A 21,550-nucleotide genomic window follows, 5' to 3' on the forward strand; every position below is an offset into this window, starting at 1 on the left:
AACGGGAGTAACCTGCTGGTATCACTCTTTTTTCAACAACAACAACAACAAATTTTAAAGATATAATTAATCAGTTGTAACTACTTCTTGGGGATGAATTTCTATGTTGTAACCACATGTACAGGAACACGAGTAATGATGCCGTACATGAAAAAATGACTCAAAACAGACGATATAAAAACGACACTCGGTAAATTCAAAATCAAAGCTGTCGTCGACAGAACTAACGAAATTGAGCCGAGCAACTATCAAGGTGAAAAGAACACTTCGACCAACAAAATGTCAAGTAAGTTACAATATTTTTTTAATATAAATGGCAAGTAGTTTAACTGGTTAGGGCTCTTCAATGTCACCAATTTCAATATTTTTAAACAAAGCCAGTATTTCAATAGTATAATCATCAACCATTTGATATCCCACGTATAAACGTAATTTACTGTATGTAGTTTTATATGCTGCTTACATAAAAGTTTCAGATACGTAGCTTAACCTCTTTACAACGGTCTCCCTAGAGGTGCATTATCTTGCCGTTGTAGAAAAGTGACAGCTCAGTATTGGAGATTCGGTTGTAACTCATTCCTCGTACTTGAAAACTGTGCCTGGGTAATTTGATTAAAATTGATCAATACATCTTTCTTTTTGGTTTTTAGGATTCATAAACACAGCAACAACTTTGTTGGTTCTCTTGTCCTTTACAAATTGTTTGCCTGTCGACAAATATTCTCCTCACTGCAAAGTCAGTAACACGGCACAAAGTTTGATAAGGCATTTATTACCTATGTCTTTGACACTAGGAGGAAATGTATACAGGTCGTACGCAAAAATAGTAAGTTTTGTTAATCAGTATCAATAGATATGCTTCAACATCATTCGTTTGTCCTTCAGTCACTCCGTTCGTTCGTTTGATTGTGTGCTCGTTCTTTAAGTCCGTCACTCATACATTTTTTCGCTTTTTTCCATTTTACCCTTCGGTTATTCTCAAACTCGCCTCTTTTCTAAACTCAAAAAGACCACCAATCTCTTTATTGATTGTTGACTGATTTGATGATTGATTGATCGAATGAATGACTGACTGATTGATTGATTGAAACGATTATTAGTGTTTGCACAGTACACTGGATTTTTGGTACGTCTTTGGTATCGTTCATATTTATAGCCTGAAATCGTTTTTCTACCATTAAATTGTATGTACTGTATATCACTTTCTTTAGTCGAACAAGTGGCTTGGACCAGCCGATCAATGGACAGCTGCCGACTTCACGCTTTCGTTGGGTCCACAGCCACTGAATAGAAGTGGATTGCAGGTAATCATCCAGTCCAATTTTGTTTTGCACAGTATTCATTGCAAACATTACTATTCGAATGTTCACTGAAAGCGGTTTCTTCCACAGACTCAAACATTATCGATGTTGCAATTGTATAAGGTAATAAACAGAACCACATAGAGCAAAATTGTTACAGCTTTATTGTTAACTCACAAGGGGGCTAAGAAATGAAAGGCTAGGACTAGCCTCATAGCAGCGCTAGTCTTCTCTTTGAGATAACATAAGATGCTAAACATGCCATCATTGGCCATGGTTTGTAAAGGAATACCCTGTAGATTTTTGAAATATTTTTGCTGACTAGGCAATCGAACATTCAAAAAACATTGACAAATATTGGAACATAAGTTAATGATCAATAGATGGACATCACTCAGAAGGCCATCAGTCATCAATACTGTCGTTAATGGGTTTGTCTTCTTCATGATGCGTATTCTTTGCTTAATCATGTAAATTCAAACGTTCATCTACATTTATAATACCCAGTAAATATGCTTCTTTCCACTCGCTTTCATCCAAGAGCGAATTCCAATTTATTAACAGCATTTTCACTGCCTGTTTGTTTCAGTCTCGAGCTGTCCTTCTTGGTGATCACCATATCCTGAGTAGCTTCCTGAACCTGATAAGAAATTCTACAGCTGAGTTTCAACGATTTCCCAACGGTACAGCAGTCGTACAACGGTTGACTAGACTGGAGCTCGAACTACAAAGTATGATAACGGTTTTAAAGAGGCTGGAACGAATTTTAGGCTTCGTAAGTAACAATTCCTTTAACGATTTGTTTTTCTTGTCGATCGGTGTAAAAATAGCTGAAAATGTGTTTAAAACTTCAAAATATAAGGTAGCATACCTCAGTGACTGACATGGTAAACTTCAGTGCAGTCTAATTGGCTATAGTTAAAAGGCCACTCAGAATACGCGCTTGCTTTTCTGAGCGTAAATTATGACCGAAATGTGTAAACGAAATAGTCACTTAATAAGTTTAGTAAATCAGTCACTGAGTTGTGGTAAGCAATGCCGGCGCCTTTTAACATTAGAGTTTAGTTTGCATTTAAACACTGTAATCTTGAGACTCAATTTTTTGAAGTTGAAAACTTGGGAGAAGTTGTTCCTTTCCGAGAGGCGTTAAACTTCACTTTATTAATTCCTGATCGCGTGATGTCGAAATAAAAATTCTCCTCACTGATATCAATGCACCTATCATACGAACGAGAGCTTCCTTCCCTAATCAGTTCCTTTATTTTCGTGATCTGTATGCTGCCAGCTTTTATGGATTGAATCAGTAACGGCGTCGTTTAAGTTATGTCTACTATATATTCGTAGGGAACTAAGACAAATGAGACAGCATCAATAGGATCTGTGACCAGCGGAAGTCATGTCACAGCAGTAATGCCCATGCGTATTTCTCAAATCACCTCCGACCAGAATTCAACTCGACCTTCAAATTCTACTGTTCCCACAATTCACGGTGTGGCGCTTCGTGTATCGCTGATCCTGGATGATCTGTATTCAAGCCTTCTTCAAATGGATGCCGATTTTAGCAAAATGCGGAAGACCAAATGCTATTAATGTGCATGAGATTGGAGAGTTTGCTGCAACGTTTAGTTCTCGTAATTATTTTCTTTGGGTGCGAAACTACCAAAGACCTGAGTTTGCCTTCAGAAGGTGAATTGTGAAATCCAGGCATGAGAGGTAGTGCATTTAAAGTAGTTCATAAAAATCTTTAATTTATAGTTAATTATGTCACATTACATTGCATTCTTTTATTTAAGTATTTGTTTTTCAAAAAACATTGAATTAGTTTTGTTACTTAAGGATCTCGTTATTTTCTTTTATTACCCTCCAACCCGACTGCAAGGCCAAGGACAAGCAAAAGGACACATGATCTTAAATATCAGTCTAAGAAAGTATTATAAGTAGTATATACAATGTATATACTTAAAGTATCTCTGAATCAGAGAGTATGCATGTTTCAGTAAAGTCACACAGCAATGGGTTTTGTTGTGGATAATTTTCGCACAATTATAAGTAATGTGTTATTTTCATATTAATATTGTATTTCTCTCTAATCAATGCATGGGCCTCTTCAACTAAATCAGCCGAGTTCAGAATAACTTTAAATTGTCGTATAGATATCGTCACTCCTAGAATTGGTGATGATACCTATTCAGCAATAACCTAAGAATGTTCTATTATCTTATTAAATTAGTAGAAAGGAAAAGGAGCATGGGTTTTATTGTGTTTCCAAAATTCCCACTGATTCGATACACGCGTACGTCTGAAACAGTTTCGTGTTACCTTAAAATTTGGTAAATTGTGATTGTAGTAAGAAAAAACCTCACATAAATTCTATGAATTCTTCTTATCTGATTCGAAAAAAGCTTTCAAAACATGACACGACAAACGGTTTGCATTCGAATATTATTATGTTTGTTTACCTTCTGCAATTTCGTTCACAGGAAAACAAAATTTATGCTAAAAATTTTACTTAAGTACTCAGTATTCCTCTACGAATTTGTTAACCCTCAAAATAGTTCATCGGTATTATTATGCAAGGAAGGGTAAAATCCCTGTCTACTTTTCAGGCTGCAGTTGAGTGACGTTTAAGAAAAGTTTGAATAAAATTAGGTCGTCGTATTCAAGAAACGGATTCATACTGAATTTTGTTGTGTTTATGACGCCCTCTTTACACACATTAAAAGTATTTCCCGTTGCAAACTATCACTTCCTTCAATAGAGATTTCACTTTTAAAACCAATAAAACTACTACTAAAACTGATCCCAAAACTGATTCCAATTCCCTGGCGAGGAAGTGAATACACTCAGTTGAAAAAAATCGCATAACCTTGGTCAAACTGGAGTCACGCGGAAAATTCCTAATTAAGAACGTCCATTGTTAACGTCCATTTTTCCCTTGCGAAAAGTTCCTTCCAGCAAGCACACTTCGACGTCGATCTACGTCTTCCTCGTTAAAGAATAAAATTTCCCAAACAGCGATTACCCAGAAAAATTCGGCTTCCTTTCTTTTGTGTGAAAGGTAAGACGTTTCTAGAAATGCCATGTAAAGTTATATGATTCTATCCGGCAATCCCCACAACAACTTTTCCCCACCTCCGATGTACTGGCGAGGATCCTCTGTCGCAGTGGAAGTCGAAACCCGTAGAATTCTATCACGAATGAGGGCCCTCTTTTGCATAATATCGACCCTCTAAACAACTCCTGTAAGTGTTAACATGTAGGAAGACGTCAGTAAAGGAAGCTAAACTTTTTCCAACCATTTTCTCCCGATGATATTAAACTTGGGAAAATCCCATCATGGTAACTTTCCGTAAAAAACTTCAAGTTCTTCTTCTTAAGCTCTTAACGAAATAAGATATTAGCAATACATGAGAACATTTTCTTTCATTCGTCAGCTTTGTGACACAAGCAGGTGCTTCCATTTCCTTGAAAAATATTTCCGAGAAACTAAAATTATGCATTCAAAATTATTTTCATCAATTTAATAATTTGATCTTTCATGGTAACGAGAAACATGTTTAGTATTTAAGAAAACCGCTCGCCTCTCTTCACATTACGTTATTTTCCTTTAAAATTTTGTCTTTTGAAACGTAATAGTTGAAAAATTTTCTGGATTACTGTGTGACTAAGTGTTGGTCCCACGGGCCAAACAGTTGTCATTCACAATTACGAGTAAATTTTACGACGTAATCTAGTAGTACGGTGTTGTGGTTGGAATGAATTATCGATAACAGTGTTCGGTCTTTGAAAAAATCTGTTGCTCTTCATTGCAGTTTCCCATCCCCAAATATACACTCTTGCAATTTGCCAAAACAGTGCATATTTTAAAATGAAATCCATGAAACCTGACTATCAATAAAGTTCGTTGTAAAAATTATACTGATGAAATACAGAAGTTATTTTGGGGATTGAACGAGAAAAAAAATCCATGATAGAACATTGAATATTTCAATGTCCTAAGCCAGGAATAGGAATAATGGTATCAGAAAAAAAATAGCAAGTAACGACCCGAAAATAGAGTTTGAATACTCGTAGATAATCTGCCACCATGATGATTAGTCATGGAAGGTTTTCCGCTTCAAACCAAAAGTGAAAGTCTTCTCACTCTTGCATCTCGTTTTTCTTTTTTCCCTTCGTACTTTCACTTTTGAAGGTGTCATTCCCTTGCCTTTCGCTTCCTTGTTTATATTCATTTTTCTTTTCTTATATAGCTTCTCTTTTAGTGAAGTGAAATCACAGTCATTTAGGATTCTTACGAAACTATAACACGACGATCACGAAACTATATACACTGTAAGACCCACGTGCACACCATAAAGATAGTTTTCCAATGTCTTAACAAAGGAATAAATTTACTTTCCATTCACAGATTTTCACTTCTTTCAGTGGAAGTTTCATTTTCACACTTTCCAAAGTGAATCTGATTTAAAACGCGAACCAAATTCCTCTGAAGAGGAGGTGAATAAGATAACTCGAACAAAAGTGCATTGTTTTTAACCACAAAGAACGTCTTAATAGTTATTCCTGCAAACTTCTAGATCTACGAAGTTCAACATTCAGTTGACTATTTTTACCTCTTACCTTAACGTCAATTACAGCAAGTAATCTTTGACGTATTCCATGTTTAAGGTAAAAATTTCCCACATAGCAACTCCTAGCATAACGCTTCCTTTCTTGTCATTGTAAGACACTGGAATACCAGTCCAGAAGTCCCTCTACGCGAAAACAATTCGGCCTCGGCCTTCTGATGTGCGAGTAATGATTCCTTCGTCGTATTGATCGTCTGAATCATTGGCTTTCCTCCTCGAGTGAATACGCTAAGCTGATAGCGACCTCTAGAAACAAACTCCTGCCAGTCTTAAATGCAGGAATATGAATAGACAACTAAGCCATTTCCAAGAAATTTTTTAGTGGTAATATTAAACTCGGATAATTGCATGGCGGCATCTTTCTGTGACAAACTTAATGTTTCTTAGACCTCTACCGAAATAAAATATTTGCAATAATACAAAAAGAGCTCTCCCATCCTTCAGCACCTTCAAATAAGCAGGTGCGTCCAATTTCTTTGAAATGTTTTTCCGAGAAAAACTAGACACTTAAAATATTCACATTGCATATCTTAAGTTCGTTCTCCCATGGTAACGGAAATCCGACAAGCTCGTAGTCATGGTGAAAGCGCTTTGTTTCTTATTTTACTAGCGAGAATATTTCGTTTTGGACTCCGCAGAAAGAAAGAGAAATATAACTGCATTAAAAATTTATTTGTTCCAGCATGAAAGTTAAACGATTATTATGATATTATCTACTGGGAATGAATTATACAACGACAGTGCAGTAGTGCAGTAGTATATAGGCGGTGTTGCAGTAGCAATTAGTTCTCGACATCTGTCACAAAAGCGTTCATTCCACGCCGGAGAAAACTGTTTCTGTACATTATAGTTTTGGCTTTTTCAAATACAAACTCTGGTTTTTCGTCAAACAGTTCAAATCCGTGAATTCAAAAAAACCTATCTAGATATACTGTTCATTATATACTGATGATGTACAGGAGTTGTTTCGGAGTTCAAAGGAATACTTAACGTGAAACACTCGACTAAAATCGTAAACGAATTTTATTTTTTAAATTTCTAAGCCAGGAACAGCAAACACTAGCAAAAGATTAAGTAATGATAATCAGCTAAGAAGTGTGATGAGTTATGGGACCAAAACTGAATTTCTGTTGATTTTATCGTGAGGTTTCCCTTTCCCTCTCTATTTTATTCTTGCCCCTTCCCTAACTTGTCCCTTACTTCTTAAATTTCTTTTCTATTTTATGGCTCATTTTCTGAAGCGGTAGACCTTCTGGTGTACCTTGTTTATGGTTATGTCACCGAGCCAACAATAAGATTCATAGTTGACATCGAAGTCATAAAACCAGAAATATCATGCATGTATCACTTGTAAGATGTCACTTGCGCCATGCAACGGATGTACCCTCGCGCATGTGTAAAGAAGCAGCTGAACCGGAAATGAAGACTGTACCGGGACAAGCCCGAGATTTTTATATTTATATATAAAAAACTCAATACTAAATTTGAGAAAATGAGTCATGTTCCTCGCTTTTAAAACCGAAAATCCCATTCTGCCTTAATCAGTTGATCCAGTTAATCTACTTCAGAGACAAACTTCTCGGTACTGTTGTGAATTCCTAAAGTTGAGCACTATGACCACGAACGGTATGACATCTTTTAAAAGTTTTCAACAATAACGCTATTCGTCCCTAAAATTGAACATCCTCTTTAAACACGCGTTGGCCCTGACATAACAGTAGCATCCGTATACAATACTATAAATTTTTGTAGGATCCAAATATTAGATAATTTTTTTAACACTTTTTCTCGATGACGTTCTTCGTTTTTTTTAATTTATTATTTTATTCGATTTTTCAAAATTATGGGTAAATTTTTACAGTCTTTTAGAAGATTAATCTGTTCTTTGGAGATATTTAAAATGAGCGGTATACACAAAAGTGTGTTTTCATAATACTGCTGATAAGAGTTTTTTTTCTTCATCTTCACAGTCACTTTTGTAATCATTTTTGTTGCCTTCTGTGTTTTCACACTGACGGCTTGTCTACCTGCTAAAAGTTCATCTCATTCTTGGCCATGCCAAAGAGATAAAACTGTTCGTCCATTGCTCTCGGAAGCCTTGGTTTATTCTCGCCATCTGGCAAGAGGAATCTCCGTCCTTAGTAACATCATGGTAAGTTTCACTATGGTTTTGTTAAGATGCCGATCTCAGTGTCTGTAAAGTAAGATAAGTTATCGGCCGGAGTTTTCTCTTAAAACAAATTTTATATATTCTCATTGAGAAATAAATACTGTATTGTTTCTTTATACTGAATAATGCTGACTAAGCGATTACCCAGCTTAATGTGAGCACGAATTAACTGTATATCTAAAAGTTAATTAACTTTACGAAAATTCAGTATCGACTTGATTTTGATAAACAGCTTTAAGAGGGTCTGGGTAAAAATGTGAGTTTAAGATTTGTTGGTTTGTCGGCGGTTACGAGTCTTCAGGTATTAAGACAATCCGAAACGGGTTGGGGTAACAGAACATTTATTCTTTGGTTTCACAGACACGAAAGTGGCCAACAAACCCCTACCAAGATTCCAACGTGGATTTTTTCGTGCCTCTTCGCAGGTCCAATAAAACTGCAAATAAGGTAAGCAAATATTTTAATTAGTACCTAAAACACAAAATGTCTCAGGTTTCCTTGTCTTGTCCTCTGAGCAAAACAAAACACTACTTCTCGGCAAAATTAAAATAGTCATCTGTAGAAATTAACTGAAGCCGCTGTAGATAAGATCGGAAGTCACTCTTTCATGCGATGAAAATTCCGGAAACTTGGGAAAGGGCGCGAATTTTTTTTTTGGGAAGAGTTTCCAGAAAATCCGAAAACTTTATAATTTTCGAAACGCGAATCATTCGACCGAACGTTCCAGGACTTTTTGAAGCAAAATTGAATGAAACGGAAATGGCGTGGGAGAAAATTTCCAAAATTGGGATATATTCGTTATCTTTTCAAATTTTTCTAAGTTTGGGAAAAATGTCTCATTCCGATGCAGTCAATGCGACTGGAAAAGAAAGTGGAAAACACAGGTTTTGGCTTGGTGGAATTGAACCTAACCTGAGGCATTGAATTCAACTGCGAGAAAATAATAATAAGGAAGCTGCGGAAATATTAGTTGGTATCGCGGTTACTGCAACGTGCACATAAGATCTATAAAATACATGCGCACATAAAATCTATCTAAAATCTTTTAATCGTCGAAAAGTATCAAAAAGGGTAAAAGAAATGTAATACAAGAGATTATGAACTGCCCAGCCGGTAGCGCCCTGTTACTTCATGTATTTCTTTGTAACCGTGCCGCCGCTGAATCAACTAATAACCTAGTTAATCAAGTGAGTTTCATACGGCGTCTCTTTATTTTAGCCTGCACAGATTCTCAGAGCCAACTGGCGTACGTTGAGAGCATTTATCGTATTGATGGATAATTCCACGAAACAGCTGCAGCATTTTGAAGATGCTGAAGAACTGGTAACTAGCAAGTTGGTGGCTGTAAAATGTCAAACAAGAGCACTTGTACAACGTTTGAAAAGAGTTGTGACAGTCATTAAGTTTGTAAGTGCTTCAAATTATTTTGTCTGTACCTGATAATTAAATAAAGTACTTAGGAGAACCTTTTGCTTCAATTTTTTTCAGCAATACAATAAGTTTTAACATAATGTAGTTATAAAATAATTGATTTGGAATATTACAGAAAGAACGACACTTTCCACGACATGTAACTAAATATGACCGAATTCGGCTTCAGCTCAAGCGTTCAACAGTAAGTTCTCTCTGACTAAGTATTATTGACATGTTTTTGTCTGGTTTAATTCAACAGCGAAGACATGCGCGAAGGAGCACTGTCCTACAAGGCTGTCAACAGAAAAACAATAGCGAATCAGTGATCATGACTCGCCCTATCAAGACAGCCCCAACCGAAGATGTGATTCCGCAAACTAAACTCATATTGGATGATTTTTATGCAAATATGCTGACTCTGGTTTACGATTTGCGAAAAATTAAAGCCCTTGCTTGCAATTAAACTAAACCATGCTTGTTAAACTCGGTACTTCCCATGGAAGATAGATATTGTTATATTAAATTAATATGGCATATACTGATAAATTAATTTAAACAAAAATGTCGAAAATTTTAATGTTAAAAATTGTAAAAAAAGAATTTTAATTAAAAGTTGCACAGAAAGATAATTGCAATACGATCTACACTTAAGCCACGTTAAGAATCTTATTTGCTTAAATGTAACATAATATAAAGATAATAAATTGCAATCATGAACTGTATTGATATGGAAAAAGAGTAAACAATGTTACAATTGTGATCATTTTGGTAATCGTTTTCCTTTTAATAACTAGTCTCTTCCCATCTTCTCCTAAGTACAAAGAGGATAAAACTATCAAACGGCTCGATAGTAACCTCAATGATGGACAGCTAAGAACTCCTCCACCCTCTTGGTATGGAAAGTGTTTTCCTGGAATAAGTTAATTAACTGACAATAACATGGAGCATAATCTGCCAACAGCTTTTATCTAAACCTTTTGCTCAAAACGATAAAACTGTGTTCGCGCAAATCGATTTGATGAATGAACCAGCTTATACTGCACGCTTTTATTAGATTTTGTTAGCATCAAAGCAGGATGGTTGTAGAATAAACTAGTTATCTGTTCTTTCAAAGCCCGAAAACATGAAGAAAACTTCGTGGAACGTTGTGTATAACAGTTCGTTCAACGTGGCGTTACAATTACTCCAGCATTTTGTGCCACATTGACACGCCAAGACGTTTAGAGTGATCGCAGCGCAGCCGATAAGAATTATTAATGTAAACTATTCACTAGATATTGATTTATAGAGGTTTTGAACATTCCCTTCCTGATGTTGGCAATAGCCCTTAAGCATCTTCACGTCTGACTAGCTAATTTTATCCAGAAACCCTGAGCCATTTTCGAAGTGCAAATGTGAGGATGTTTGTTTTTGAAGTTTGTTCTTCATTTTTACATGGCTTTGAGGTTTTGGGAAATTCTGCTAAATTTTCTTTAGCTGGAAGTTGCAGCTTTACAGTCTGCGGTAGTCCAACTCATTGCAGTGCAATTTCGACTTTGCCTTAATGTCCAGTTAACTTTATGCTAATCTTTGGACCTTCAGTTTGCAGAACAAAACTCAACAACTGCTAAGAAAAAAAAGAAAACACGTTCCTAAGTAACAGAGCGTTTTCAGTGTTAGTCGACGATGTTAGGTATAGCAACGTCTCATCAGTCATAATTATGAATGAAGCTCAGTTGGAAGAAAATTCAAAATGACACCAGTTCATTTATATCGCGGTTTGTCACGACCGTAACAAAATGTTTTTGATCTAAAACACTTCCTGTTTCATTCTTATCTATGATCTATTTTTATCTTTACCTCGAACTGAAGCATTATGTCCAAAGAACAAATTATTTTTTCCGTGAACAATCTAAACTTTGAGTGGTGCACAAACACTAACTGCATGCAATCGACTATAATTAGATATTTTAGGTTAAACACAGTGACTTTTCTAACTTCACTGCTATAGATTTAATTGTTTCCTCAGTTCAACTGATTAAGTTCTAAGATCTCTTACACATCTCGTATTTGAGGCACAACCTGCGCAACTTTTTTTCGCTTCAATTAGTAACGTTTAGTTATTATTACAGATCTAAGAATTTATGGAAATTTATTGAAATTTCTTGGTAAAACTGTATCGCATTCTTACTACTATAACTAACAGTTCGTCAGGTTTTTCATCAAAAAAGTGTTCAAAATTTGAATGTCCGAAAAATATGGTGACGTCTTGCCAATGGTTGTTTACACACATTTCAATTAAAAAAAAGAAAGGGATTTGATTGTTCAAAAGATTTACTTCACCGAGGAAGTTTGTTTTGCATAATTTATTTATGCCATGGAGTAGTAAACAGGCATCACCAGACTTCATTCAGAGACAGAAACGGTAGAGGTTAATCAAAGACACGTTTGTTGGAAGTTTTATTCTCAGTGCGAACTTTCCAGTTTTCCGAATCTAATTCTGTAGAAAATGCCGAGAACGAAATCAGTTATCAGGCTAAAGTTAGTTACACCGTCAACCCTGAAATGAATAAACCATTAAAATTTATGACTTGAGCAAAGTTCAAGTACAGAGAACAAATCAAATGCCACAAAAAGTCTGTACAACCGAAAGATTGAGTCAATCCTGTTAAACTTGAACTAACCGGTCCCGAGAGATCCCTTCTTACGGTTTCCAAGTCTAATGTCACGGAAATAAAATAAATTGTTGATAAGATTGTTCGTTTACCAGACTTATAGTAGTTGCAATTATAAAGTTCAAATCAACCAATTCGGACTACAGAATCGTAAACGTAGTCATTTGACAGAAATCGTTTCCTCTTTGGCTCTATTTCAACAATTTGCTAAGCTATCCCTTCCGTACAGTTAGTAGAGTATCAACAGCATTTTTCAGGAAATTTGGTTCTGAATAATTCTTTAAGTGAGATCACGAGTATTCTGTACAGTGTACCTCAAAGTTGAGATCCGTTGATCGTCGTCTCTTGAGGTGAAGATTGTACAAACGGATTGTGAGTATTTATTGGATCTTAGGCCAATAATAACTTCCTCAACAACTTCTCAAGCTACGTACGTCCAAACACCTCAGTAAAATCAATCATCATTGAAACAACAAAACTTTATTCCCGCAGAGTTAAACCTTCATCTTTCTGAGATTCGTTGTCTTGATCTGCTATCACTGAATTTGTTTAAGGATGCTTTCGTCGTGAAACTGTGAAGCTAAAACTCGTAAGATTCATGCATTTTTCCCCTTTGGTTTCCAATAAAGTCAAATTACTGAACACTTCAATCTTGTAAACACTATGGATCTTTAGTACATCTTGTACATGAGAATTCCTGGGGCGTAAATCGTTCAAGCACGATATAGGATTAGAAAAATTGAAAAGCATTCCTTCCTTCATAGTCCTTTCACGTGCAATACCCTAAAATAGCCTTGAAAACATCTTATTGTCTAAATCCTAAGGTAAGCCATCTTGGACAAAATACTTTCTTGGAAATAAGGCTAGGAAGAGCACAACGTACATGAGAAGAGTTAGCTTTTAAATAAGTCAGTGCAATCCTTCCACTGGATTTTAGTCGAATAGTTATCTAATAAACATCAAGCTTTTAATTTCTTTCGTGTGTTGATGTATATGACTGAAGAGGGTAAAGCTGGAGAAGAGGAAGGCAGCCTCACAGAAGTACAAATGAAGAGGGTTGACTCGTAGTATGTCTAGGTGTTTTGATTTATAAAGTGAACTTATTAGGAGATAGAGAACTAAAAATAAACAACAAAACGCATACAAGAGAAGATTAAAAACAAGGAAGCTACTCTTTAAAAATGTCTATATATTTTCCAGAAAAGTGAACTGGAACAAGTCCTAATCCACGTATTATTTCTCGTGAGGTTTCATTAAATCAAACTGTGAAAGGAAGTTTTCCTGCATTTGAAAACTGCACTGTGTTGAAAAATATGACGAAGTTAAAATATATTTCTCATTGGACTAGAAAATAAGTACTAGGCACAACAGGAATATGTTTGTTAATCGATTGAAATGACATTTTGTCTCTTTAGTACAGTTACGTGGTAACTAAATTATTAATAAGGTACATACACAGCTTTGCAAGGAAATCGACTCTTGAGAGTGAAGCTTCCTAATAATAGATTTGGTCCGGTCTTAGTTTTAGACTTCCCTACCCCTACGAAGAAATTAAAGTGGCTAGATGACACAAATTTGCTAGTATAAAAGGAGAACATCTTCTTTGTAGAGACTAACTGAGTTTTTTCTTGAAATCAAAACTTTGCTGAGAGAATTTACTTGTACTGAACATGAAAGGTAAGAATGAGTGACGTCTGTCACAAAGAATTTTATTGATAGTTTAATTGACAAAGCAGTTTAACTCCGCTACCTTACCTTGTAAAACAGGCGACTAGGATACATTTCTCAGTCGTTTTTGCAAGTATTGTAAGATAAATTCTTCGTTTGGGGGAGATTACTCAGTTTTAAAACTCTGCTGAAGCAATTTAGTTGTTGGTTATTTAAGGTATGATTAAGACTAAAGATAGCACTAAGCGATTTCAAATCATTCAGGGGTATCGAAGTAAATCAGCGGCAGTTAACACAAGAAATAAAACAGACTAAAACGTAGCTAGAATGGCTACCTTTGGGGAAAATTAATTGAGATCTATTACAAAAGTCAACTAGCTCCTTGGAGTTTTAAACCAATTACTTCCCTTCACTGTACTTTTCAGGGAAATTCTCATAGAAATCTGAAAGCCCCATGGAAAACTCGACGATGGTCTTTAATTTACTTTTTTTTATGAGATTTATGTGTCTCCTTGATCTAACTTCTTACACCATTTTTATTCACATTAGGGAGTCTGATGATCAGTTTCCTTACCTGCTACACTTTTGCCATGTCGCTTTGTTTCCCTGCTAATCCTTCTACGCAGTCGTGGCCGTGCCAACGAGATAAACATGTTCGTCCATTACTATCGGAAGCCTTAATTAAGTCTCGAACTCTGGAAGTACAAATCTCTGTTCTCCACAGCAACATGGTAAATTTCAGTTGGCGATATTTACTTTCTCTTATCTTGCACTTTCTTGTTTTCTTTGTCTTTTTAACCAACAATTCTTCATTGTTGATTGTTGCAGTCCAGACGATGGCCACCAAACCCTTTCAATGCAACCAAAATCGGATTTTTTGGGCCTCAACGAAGCGTTAACAAAACCGCTTTTAAGGTGAACATAGCTTGTTAAATTAGAACCCCAATACATGCACTGGCTTTCATAACTTGTTAATCTCTTTGTTCTGGGCATCGGTACGTGAGTCATCATTTCAGCTGCAAATTCGAGAACTGTTTGTTCAAGCGATCTCATTTTTAGTAGGATTATATATGCGGCATCTCTCGCAGAATACTCGAATTATTATGCATTTGGGACACTGACAAAAACACAAGATACTTGGATTGCCTTACAAGAATATGTGAAAACCGTTACAGTTCTTTCTCGATGAAATCCAAAGAACAATAATTTAGTGTACCGTGTTAGCTAAGATGTGCGCTTGAAATTGGGTGCTATATAAGCCATTGGGTGAGGTGTGTCCATTTTAATACCTTTCATCAAAAGCAATTTGGACGTATTCATGCAGATGAAGACAAAACGGCATAAATCAGGGTTTCTCTGAGTTTGAAATACTTTATTTTAAAATTATTCTTTTGTACCAAATACCATTTAGTGAACCGAAGTCAACGTTGTCACTTTAAACGCGTTATACCTGAAACCCGTATCACTTATAACTCATTAGAATTATATAGGACAAATAATCAAGCATAACAGAATCTGTTTATGAAACAGGGTTACGTTTTATTACTCTGTCGCTAATTTCTAGCAGCTCAAAATTATTGAATTATGTTTTCAGGCTCGACGGATTCTTGAAGCCAACATTCGTGTTTTGGAAGCCTTCATCTCACTAATGGACAATTCCACGAGCCAGTTTAGAAGTTTTCAAGTTGCTGAAGAGGTGGTAATTAGCAAACTGGTGCATCTGAAAAGACGGACAAAGACACTGATAAACAGCTATTTAAAGAGAATAGTGAAGATCATAACCATCGTAAGTCAAAGCTATTTTACCTTTGGTTTGGTTTACAGAAGGCCAGGGAAAGGATCTTACTTGCATGTAATCTTTTGAGAGATTGGAAGAGCTCTATTTTGAACGACGATGCTCGTGTGCCCTGGAGAATAGTCAGTGCCTTGAGCTGCAACGTTTAGTACTAGTTAAAATAATATCAGTCAATCAGTAAGGAAAACGAGATTGGCTGAGTTCCCACGTTTCGTCACCAAATATTTTAAACAAGAGTACAAAACTATACATCATTACGCCACGCAGCTGGTGTGATGGTCTTCCAGGCTCTTTTTCAGTCATCAAACTGAGTTTATTTGTCTCACTCAATTGACAGAGCCGACGCGGGAAAAGGAATGCTGCAGCACAAGAAAATCAACAGAGGAACAACACCAACAACAAACAAGCGGGCCTGACTGCCCAAACCAAACTCTTGAATACGACAGGGACTGGGCCAGCTCCGACCATTCAAGATGTGGCCCTTCGTACTCAACTCATATTGGTTGACTTCAGGTCAGATGTCCTGACCCTGGCTACTGATTTACTGAAAATCCGATCACTGAACTGCTATTAAAAGAGATTTTGATTGTTAACACTCAGTTAGCGGACAAATGGAAATTGGAAAATGATTGGCTATACAAATTTAGGCTAGCACGATGCGCTGCGTGTAGATTTATCTGAGTAGGCAGTCCACTGTACTTCCCATGGGAGATGGTATATCGTTATATTACATTAATATGGCACCAACAAAGGCAAAATAAACAAAAAAATGTAAACGTGCATGTAGAAAATTTAGCTTAATAAAGTTTTCAGTAATTTGAGCAGACCAGAGGGTATTTTGATATTTGTTTCCAGATTCATCATAATTAGGGTATAAAGGGGTACTAGGATTTCCAACCGCTCACTCATATCGATAATCAGGGAACATGTGCTGACATGTAATTTATATAATTAACAAGTACATTTCTTGAATTAAATTGGTCTTATACATTTAGCGATTTACGGAAAATTAAAGCCGTTACTAGCAATTAGACTAAACCGTGCTTGTTAAGCGCGGTACTTCCCATGGAAGATATGATATTGTTATATACTGATAAATCATATCTTAGGCATTATTATATCGCATGGTCAAAATTCACCACCAAACCTTGTTTGAAAGAAATTTCCTCAAACATCTGGCACCTTCGTGTTGTTTTCAAGAGAGTATTCTTTTCATCTTTGCTACTTTGGAAATTTGTTCACGATCTGAAAATTTGCCATTTTCGTTGTGCGAAGGTCAATAAACAAACTTAATTTTATAAGGGCCTTGTGAAAACTTATTGAACCCTTCTGGAAAAATATCTTTTTGTATCACTACTGCCCTTACCAATCGGTTTTTTCTTTTCTGTGTATCATATCGCGTTCGTTACTTGGTAAAAACCGCCCGCGGAACTACAAAAGTTGTCGAAATTGTCTTGAAAATTTGCACGTGCGATATTCAAGGATTGCAAACCCATGCTAAGTTGACTGGTTAATTTGCATTTAACCCTTCATTTCAAGCGAAACTTTTGTGAGAGGTTCTGCCGTGTGCCAAAATACCACCAGAATCGAACAGCTTCTCGTCGAGTTAGAGTCCACCCTGGCAGGAGTAGGTAGAATGTAACTTCGGCATGATGGCGAGCGTTCCTCCAGAAATGGGAGGACATCATGTAATTTATTCCATGACGTACGACCTACAGAAAAAACTAAAATTAAGGTATGATTAGAAACCGTTTTCGATGAGGCTCAAGATTTAATAGTGGTAATAGGACCAAGTGGAGTTGAATTCAGTCTGTTACCAATCAATGATAACTATAAAAAAAATTCGATGAAAAGCAGGCAAAGGGAAGCCTGTTTACAATTTATCAACTCAATAACAAATTTTACGATAATTCCAAAAATTCTCGCGAGCTCATTGGCTAATTTTTATTTTCAATAAGCGGACAGACACATGAATTTATAATTTATGCTGCTCGTGGATCCACACCTACTTTGACAATGTTATGACGAAATTCATAATCAATAACAGGACAGACGCATGAAAAACTGACAATTGTCTATTTCAATTTGTTAAATCCTGTGAAAAAGCTCTTGTTGAAAGGTTTTGCGACTACCACGGAGTATTAAGTCTCAAATAGACTATTTGCGTATTCTCGGTATTGGACTGGCACTAGCTTGCAATGGAGGCTCATGCGGGGGAATATCATTAAAAAGAGATAAATGTCATTTGAAAAGTCACTTACAAGCTAGTTCCAGTCCTATACCGAGAATACGAATATGGTCTATTGTTATTGGACGCCCAATTTAGTGAAAAAGAAGGCGTTCAGAAAACCAATCAGATTCGAGTTTTTTTTGCTATAGTTATTCGAGTCAATTTCAATTTGTAGTATAATGACAACAGAATATGCTTCAAGGGTGTGTAAGAAAACCGCTAGAATGCAGATGTGACGATCAATTCAATACAATTTAATTTATTGTTCGCTCCATTGCTCTTACAATTCTCGTTATTACACGGCATTGATTTTATTAGCAGGAGATCCCAGCAAGTTTTTACAAACTTTCTTTGGGGAACCCTCTTTACAATTTTACAACTTCTGCTATAATACCTATCTAAGGAGAACTGATAAAAACATGGTATTCATGCATGATGATACTCATTGTTAAGCTAATTAATGTAAAAATAAGAAAAAACAAAACAAACTAAAATTAAGACAGTCAAGCAATTAATATTGTGAGTAAGATCAGTTTAATTTGTCCTTTGAATTATAGAATACAAGTGTAAGTTGCCTTTTTACTTCATCAGGTAAATCATTTCATATTTTGGTATTTATGGCTTGAGAATTTTCCGTATTTTGTTCCGTGATAGTCCATATGCAGTTTCTTTGCAGATCTTGTATTATAATGGTTTAGATGACTATTTTGCAAAAAGAAATTGTTAAATGTATTAATAATGTATTTATTCTTTGCAAGTCCATAAAGAGACTAACCAAAAAAGTCTTAAATTCAAATATATCTAATATTTTTAGTTGCTTAAATAGTCGTTTTGTAGATTCTCAAAAAGTCAGGAATTCCCTAAAGCAAATAATTTTTTTCTGTACCTCGTGGAAGGCTTGTCAATCAAGTGGAATAATAGTCATTATCAGAAACAACTCGGCACTCTCCTCTTGATTGGTTTTAAGACGAAATCCGATAGGAAATCGAGCAATTTCAGGTTTTAATGGACGAAAACCTTGTACCAACTTAAGTGTATTAGACTCCTTTTTGCATTTTCTAAAAGCTGAAGCTATAAATAGTTGCCTCAGATAGCACCAAAAACGAAAAAAGTTTGCCATGGGAACTCGAGAAAATAAAGTTCAAAGTTCAGCCGGAGAAATTGTGCAATCACAGGTAAAATTTCATCATCAGTTTCATTTCACCATTACTTTCAAGTGTTTCATGTGAACATCAAAATTTGTTTTCGACATTTAGTTTTGATAGCAATGATTTATTTTGAGAAGATTTTTTTCCCAATACAATGTAAATAATCTCAAAGTTTTTGTCCACTTGTTACTCGAACTTCTGGTGGATTCCTTCTTAAATTTCTTTGCCGGTTTCAATCTGTGTGCAACGAAAATTGTATGGGTTGGTAACTGTTTAAGGTGGCTGAACACAGTTTTTGATACCTGTGTTTCATTTACCTTTTTCTCTAAAATCCTTGATCCCTCGGTCGTCAAAAATGGCAGCAAGCCAGTTAACAACACAAACTTTGGTTTTTTGATGGTTAAGCTGACGTATGTGCCGTTGCCATGGCAACATGAATAAATATAAACAGGCCTTTAAAATTGGTTTTGTTTATTTGCAGAAAATCTAGTCATTAGATTTTCTTTAAAATTTTCATGCAACAAGCTTGTAACGATTCTCACAAGTTAACACCATTTTGCTAATAATTTAACAGAGAGATCTTTAATTATCCCTTGTTGAAGGTTCACTGGAATATCTAGAATTTCCTTTGTCAAAGTTCAATTATTTTCAATACTCCAATTACTTATTTCCTAAAGTATTTTCGTGCCAAAGTTCGTGAAATTCTAATGAGTGGTTCTCGAGAAATAGGCGTATTTCCGAGAGTGCAATTTTCATTCAATCGCAATTTTTTGACTTACTACGCATACGCTGCATTTAACTGGGTTCTTTCGGTAAGAAAGAAAAAGCTGAGAATTGCTGGGTTTTTTGCATCGTTACCTTTTCTAACATATCTTTGTAATAAAAGACTAAAGCCATCAATGCGCTGCGTTCAATTATAGAGAAAAATAACACAGATAGTGCGGGTGTTGAGTAAATAAAATGATCGCTCTATTGACGGCAGGTTTGTTTTCTGCAATCCTTGTGCGCGCGCGGAATTGCATCAGCAAAAGCGCGCGCGAAACTGTGTTCGGCCACCTTATACATACTTTGAGTTTTAAAGATAAAAATAGGCAGTTTAGAAATTGAAGATATTTTAAATGAACCACAAACTAATCAAAAACGGACCTACCTTACAAACTGACCGTGCCTGCTGAAAACGTCAACCTAAATTTATCCACTTCGTTCGTTTACTATAAATATTTCAAATCTTTGCATCCTTGTTTTGGTCGGGTATCATCGCTCGGTGGGGTTTTGTCCGTGGTCTTCCTGAGTAAATAATGAATTTGAAGTTTCCATTGGTAGGAGGGTAACTTTTTTGAAGTGTTCCAAAGATGATTAAACGATCTGATCAGAGCTGCGCTAGTATCAGGTACTTAATGACTGGTTATACGGGTGCTGGAGCGAAAACTCCTTCACTGTAAGACGTCACTATGGATCGAATTGCTGCATGATCAGTTACCGAGTAAACTAAATTTACATTCTAAACACAAACACGCATTGAATATTTAACGTCGTGTTGATTTTCAAATGCGAACGGTGATTCGTTTCATCAATAATCTTTCTCCAAAAAGTCTACTTTCAATAACTTACGCTAAAAGCGTTACTGGCAATAGCTAAATTAGAACGCGACGAAAACACAGCTGGGAAGAAATATAGAAGGGGGAAAAGATCCTTATATTCAAACGAATTTAGATTTTACTTCCAAGTTCCAAGATCTAAAACCTTTAAAGTTCTTCAGTCAAAGCGTCCCTTGAATAAGTTTTATTTTTATATATATAAACTGCTCTTATTTAACATTTTTTTCACAACTACTGTCAAAAACTTTTGTTCCTGGTTGCAATATCAATAATAATTTAACCATCAAGATGTAGTGAGGGGGATGCGCCTAAATTGAAACAAAAGCGCCCACTCGCATGCAGAAGATCATATGTTATAAATAAACGCAATTTTAAAGTGTTATAACACTGGTTATAAAGAATAAGGTTAAAATACATAGCGTTTTATGATACCATATTTTGAGTTTTGATAACTCACCTGGTAAACATCAAGTCAAACGTAACATTGGTAATTCTTGGAAGTTCTTTTCTTGGAAATAAATGCGTAATTTATTCAAATGAACAATTTGTTTACGTATGCTGATTGTTCAACAAAAGGCAATAAGGAGAATAAATTAGCCTGTATAAATGCTATCATTTTGTAAAAGAAAGGGGAATCCGATTAAATCATGCTATGTTAGTTAACTGATATATTTTTATTGCATTATTTTTGTTAAAGGAACAGGAACCTGGAGGATATTCCTAAACCGTCGCGAACTAAACCCAGTGTATGTTTGCAGTAGTAAAGGAAAAAATAACTTACTGGCGAAATGATTTTATTTAAATTCAAATGGGTGAAATACGTTTATAGTAACATTTGTAGTGCTGAAAATGATCAGTGAACACCACACAATGAAATATTATAAACAGGTGTATCAAATGCCTTAAAACGACTCAAAAGAAATAAGTTTATTATTAATTTACTGG

The 21,550-nt window shown here is 35.7% G+C and overlaps 1 protein-coding gene across 1 annotated transcript; it reads left to right on the forward strand.

The window, feature by feature from the left end:
• Positions 1–14,341: 14,341 nt before the first annotated feature.
• LOC149118155 (uncharacterized) lies at positions 14,342–16,203 on the forward strand. Its single transcript, XM_089280722.1, has 4 exons — positions 14,342–14,565; positions 14,663–14,749; positions 15,429–15,620; positions 15,967–16,203. The coding sequence occupies exons 1-4, from the start codon at positions 14,392–14,394 to the stop codon at positions 16,201–16,203; spliced, it is 690 nt and encodes a 229-aa protein (XP_089136848.1). The 5' UTR covers positions 14,342–14,391.
• The last annotated feature ends 5,347 nt before the right edge of the window (positions 16,204–21,550 follow it).

Source organism: Orbicella faveolata, unplaced genomic scaffold, assembly GCF_042242905.1.
Source record: "Orbicella faveolata isolate gen_17 unplaced genomic scaffold, um_ofav_v1 contig_1, whole genome shotgun sequence".
NCBI lineage: Eukaryota > Metazoa > Cnidaria > Anthozoa > Scleractinia > Merulinidae > Orbicella > Orbicella faveolata.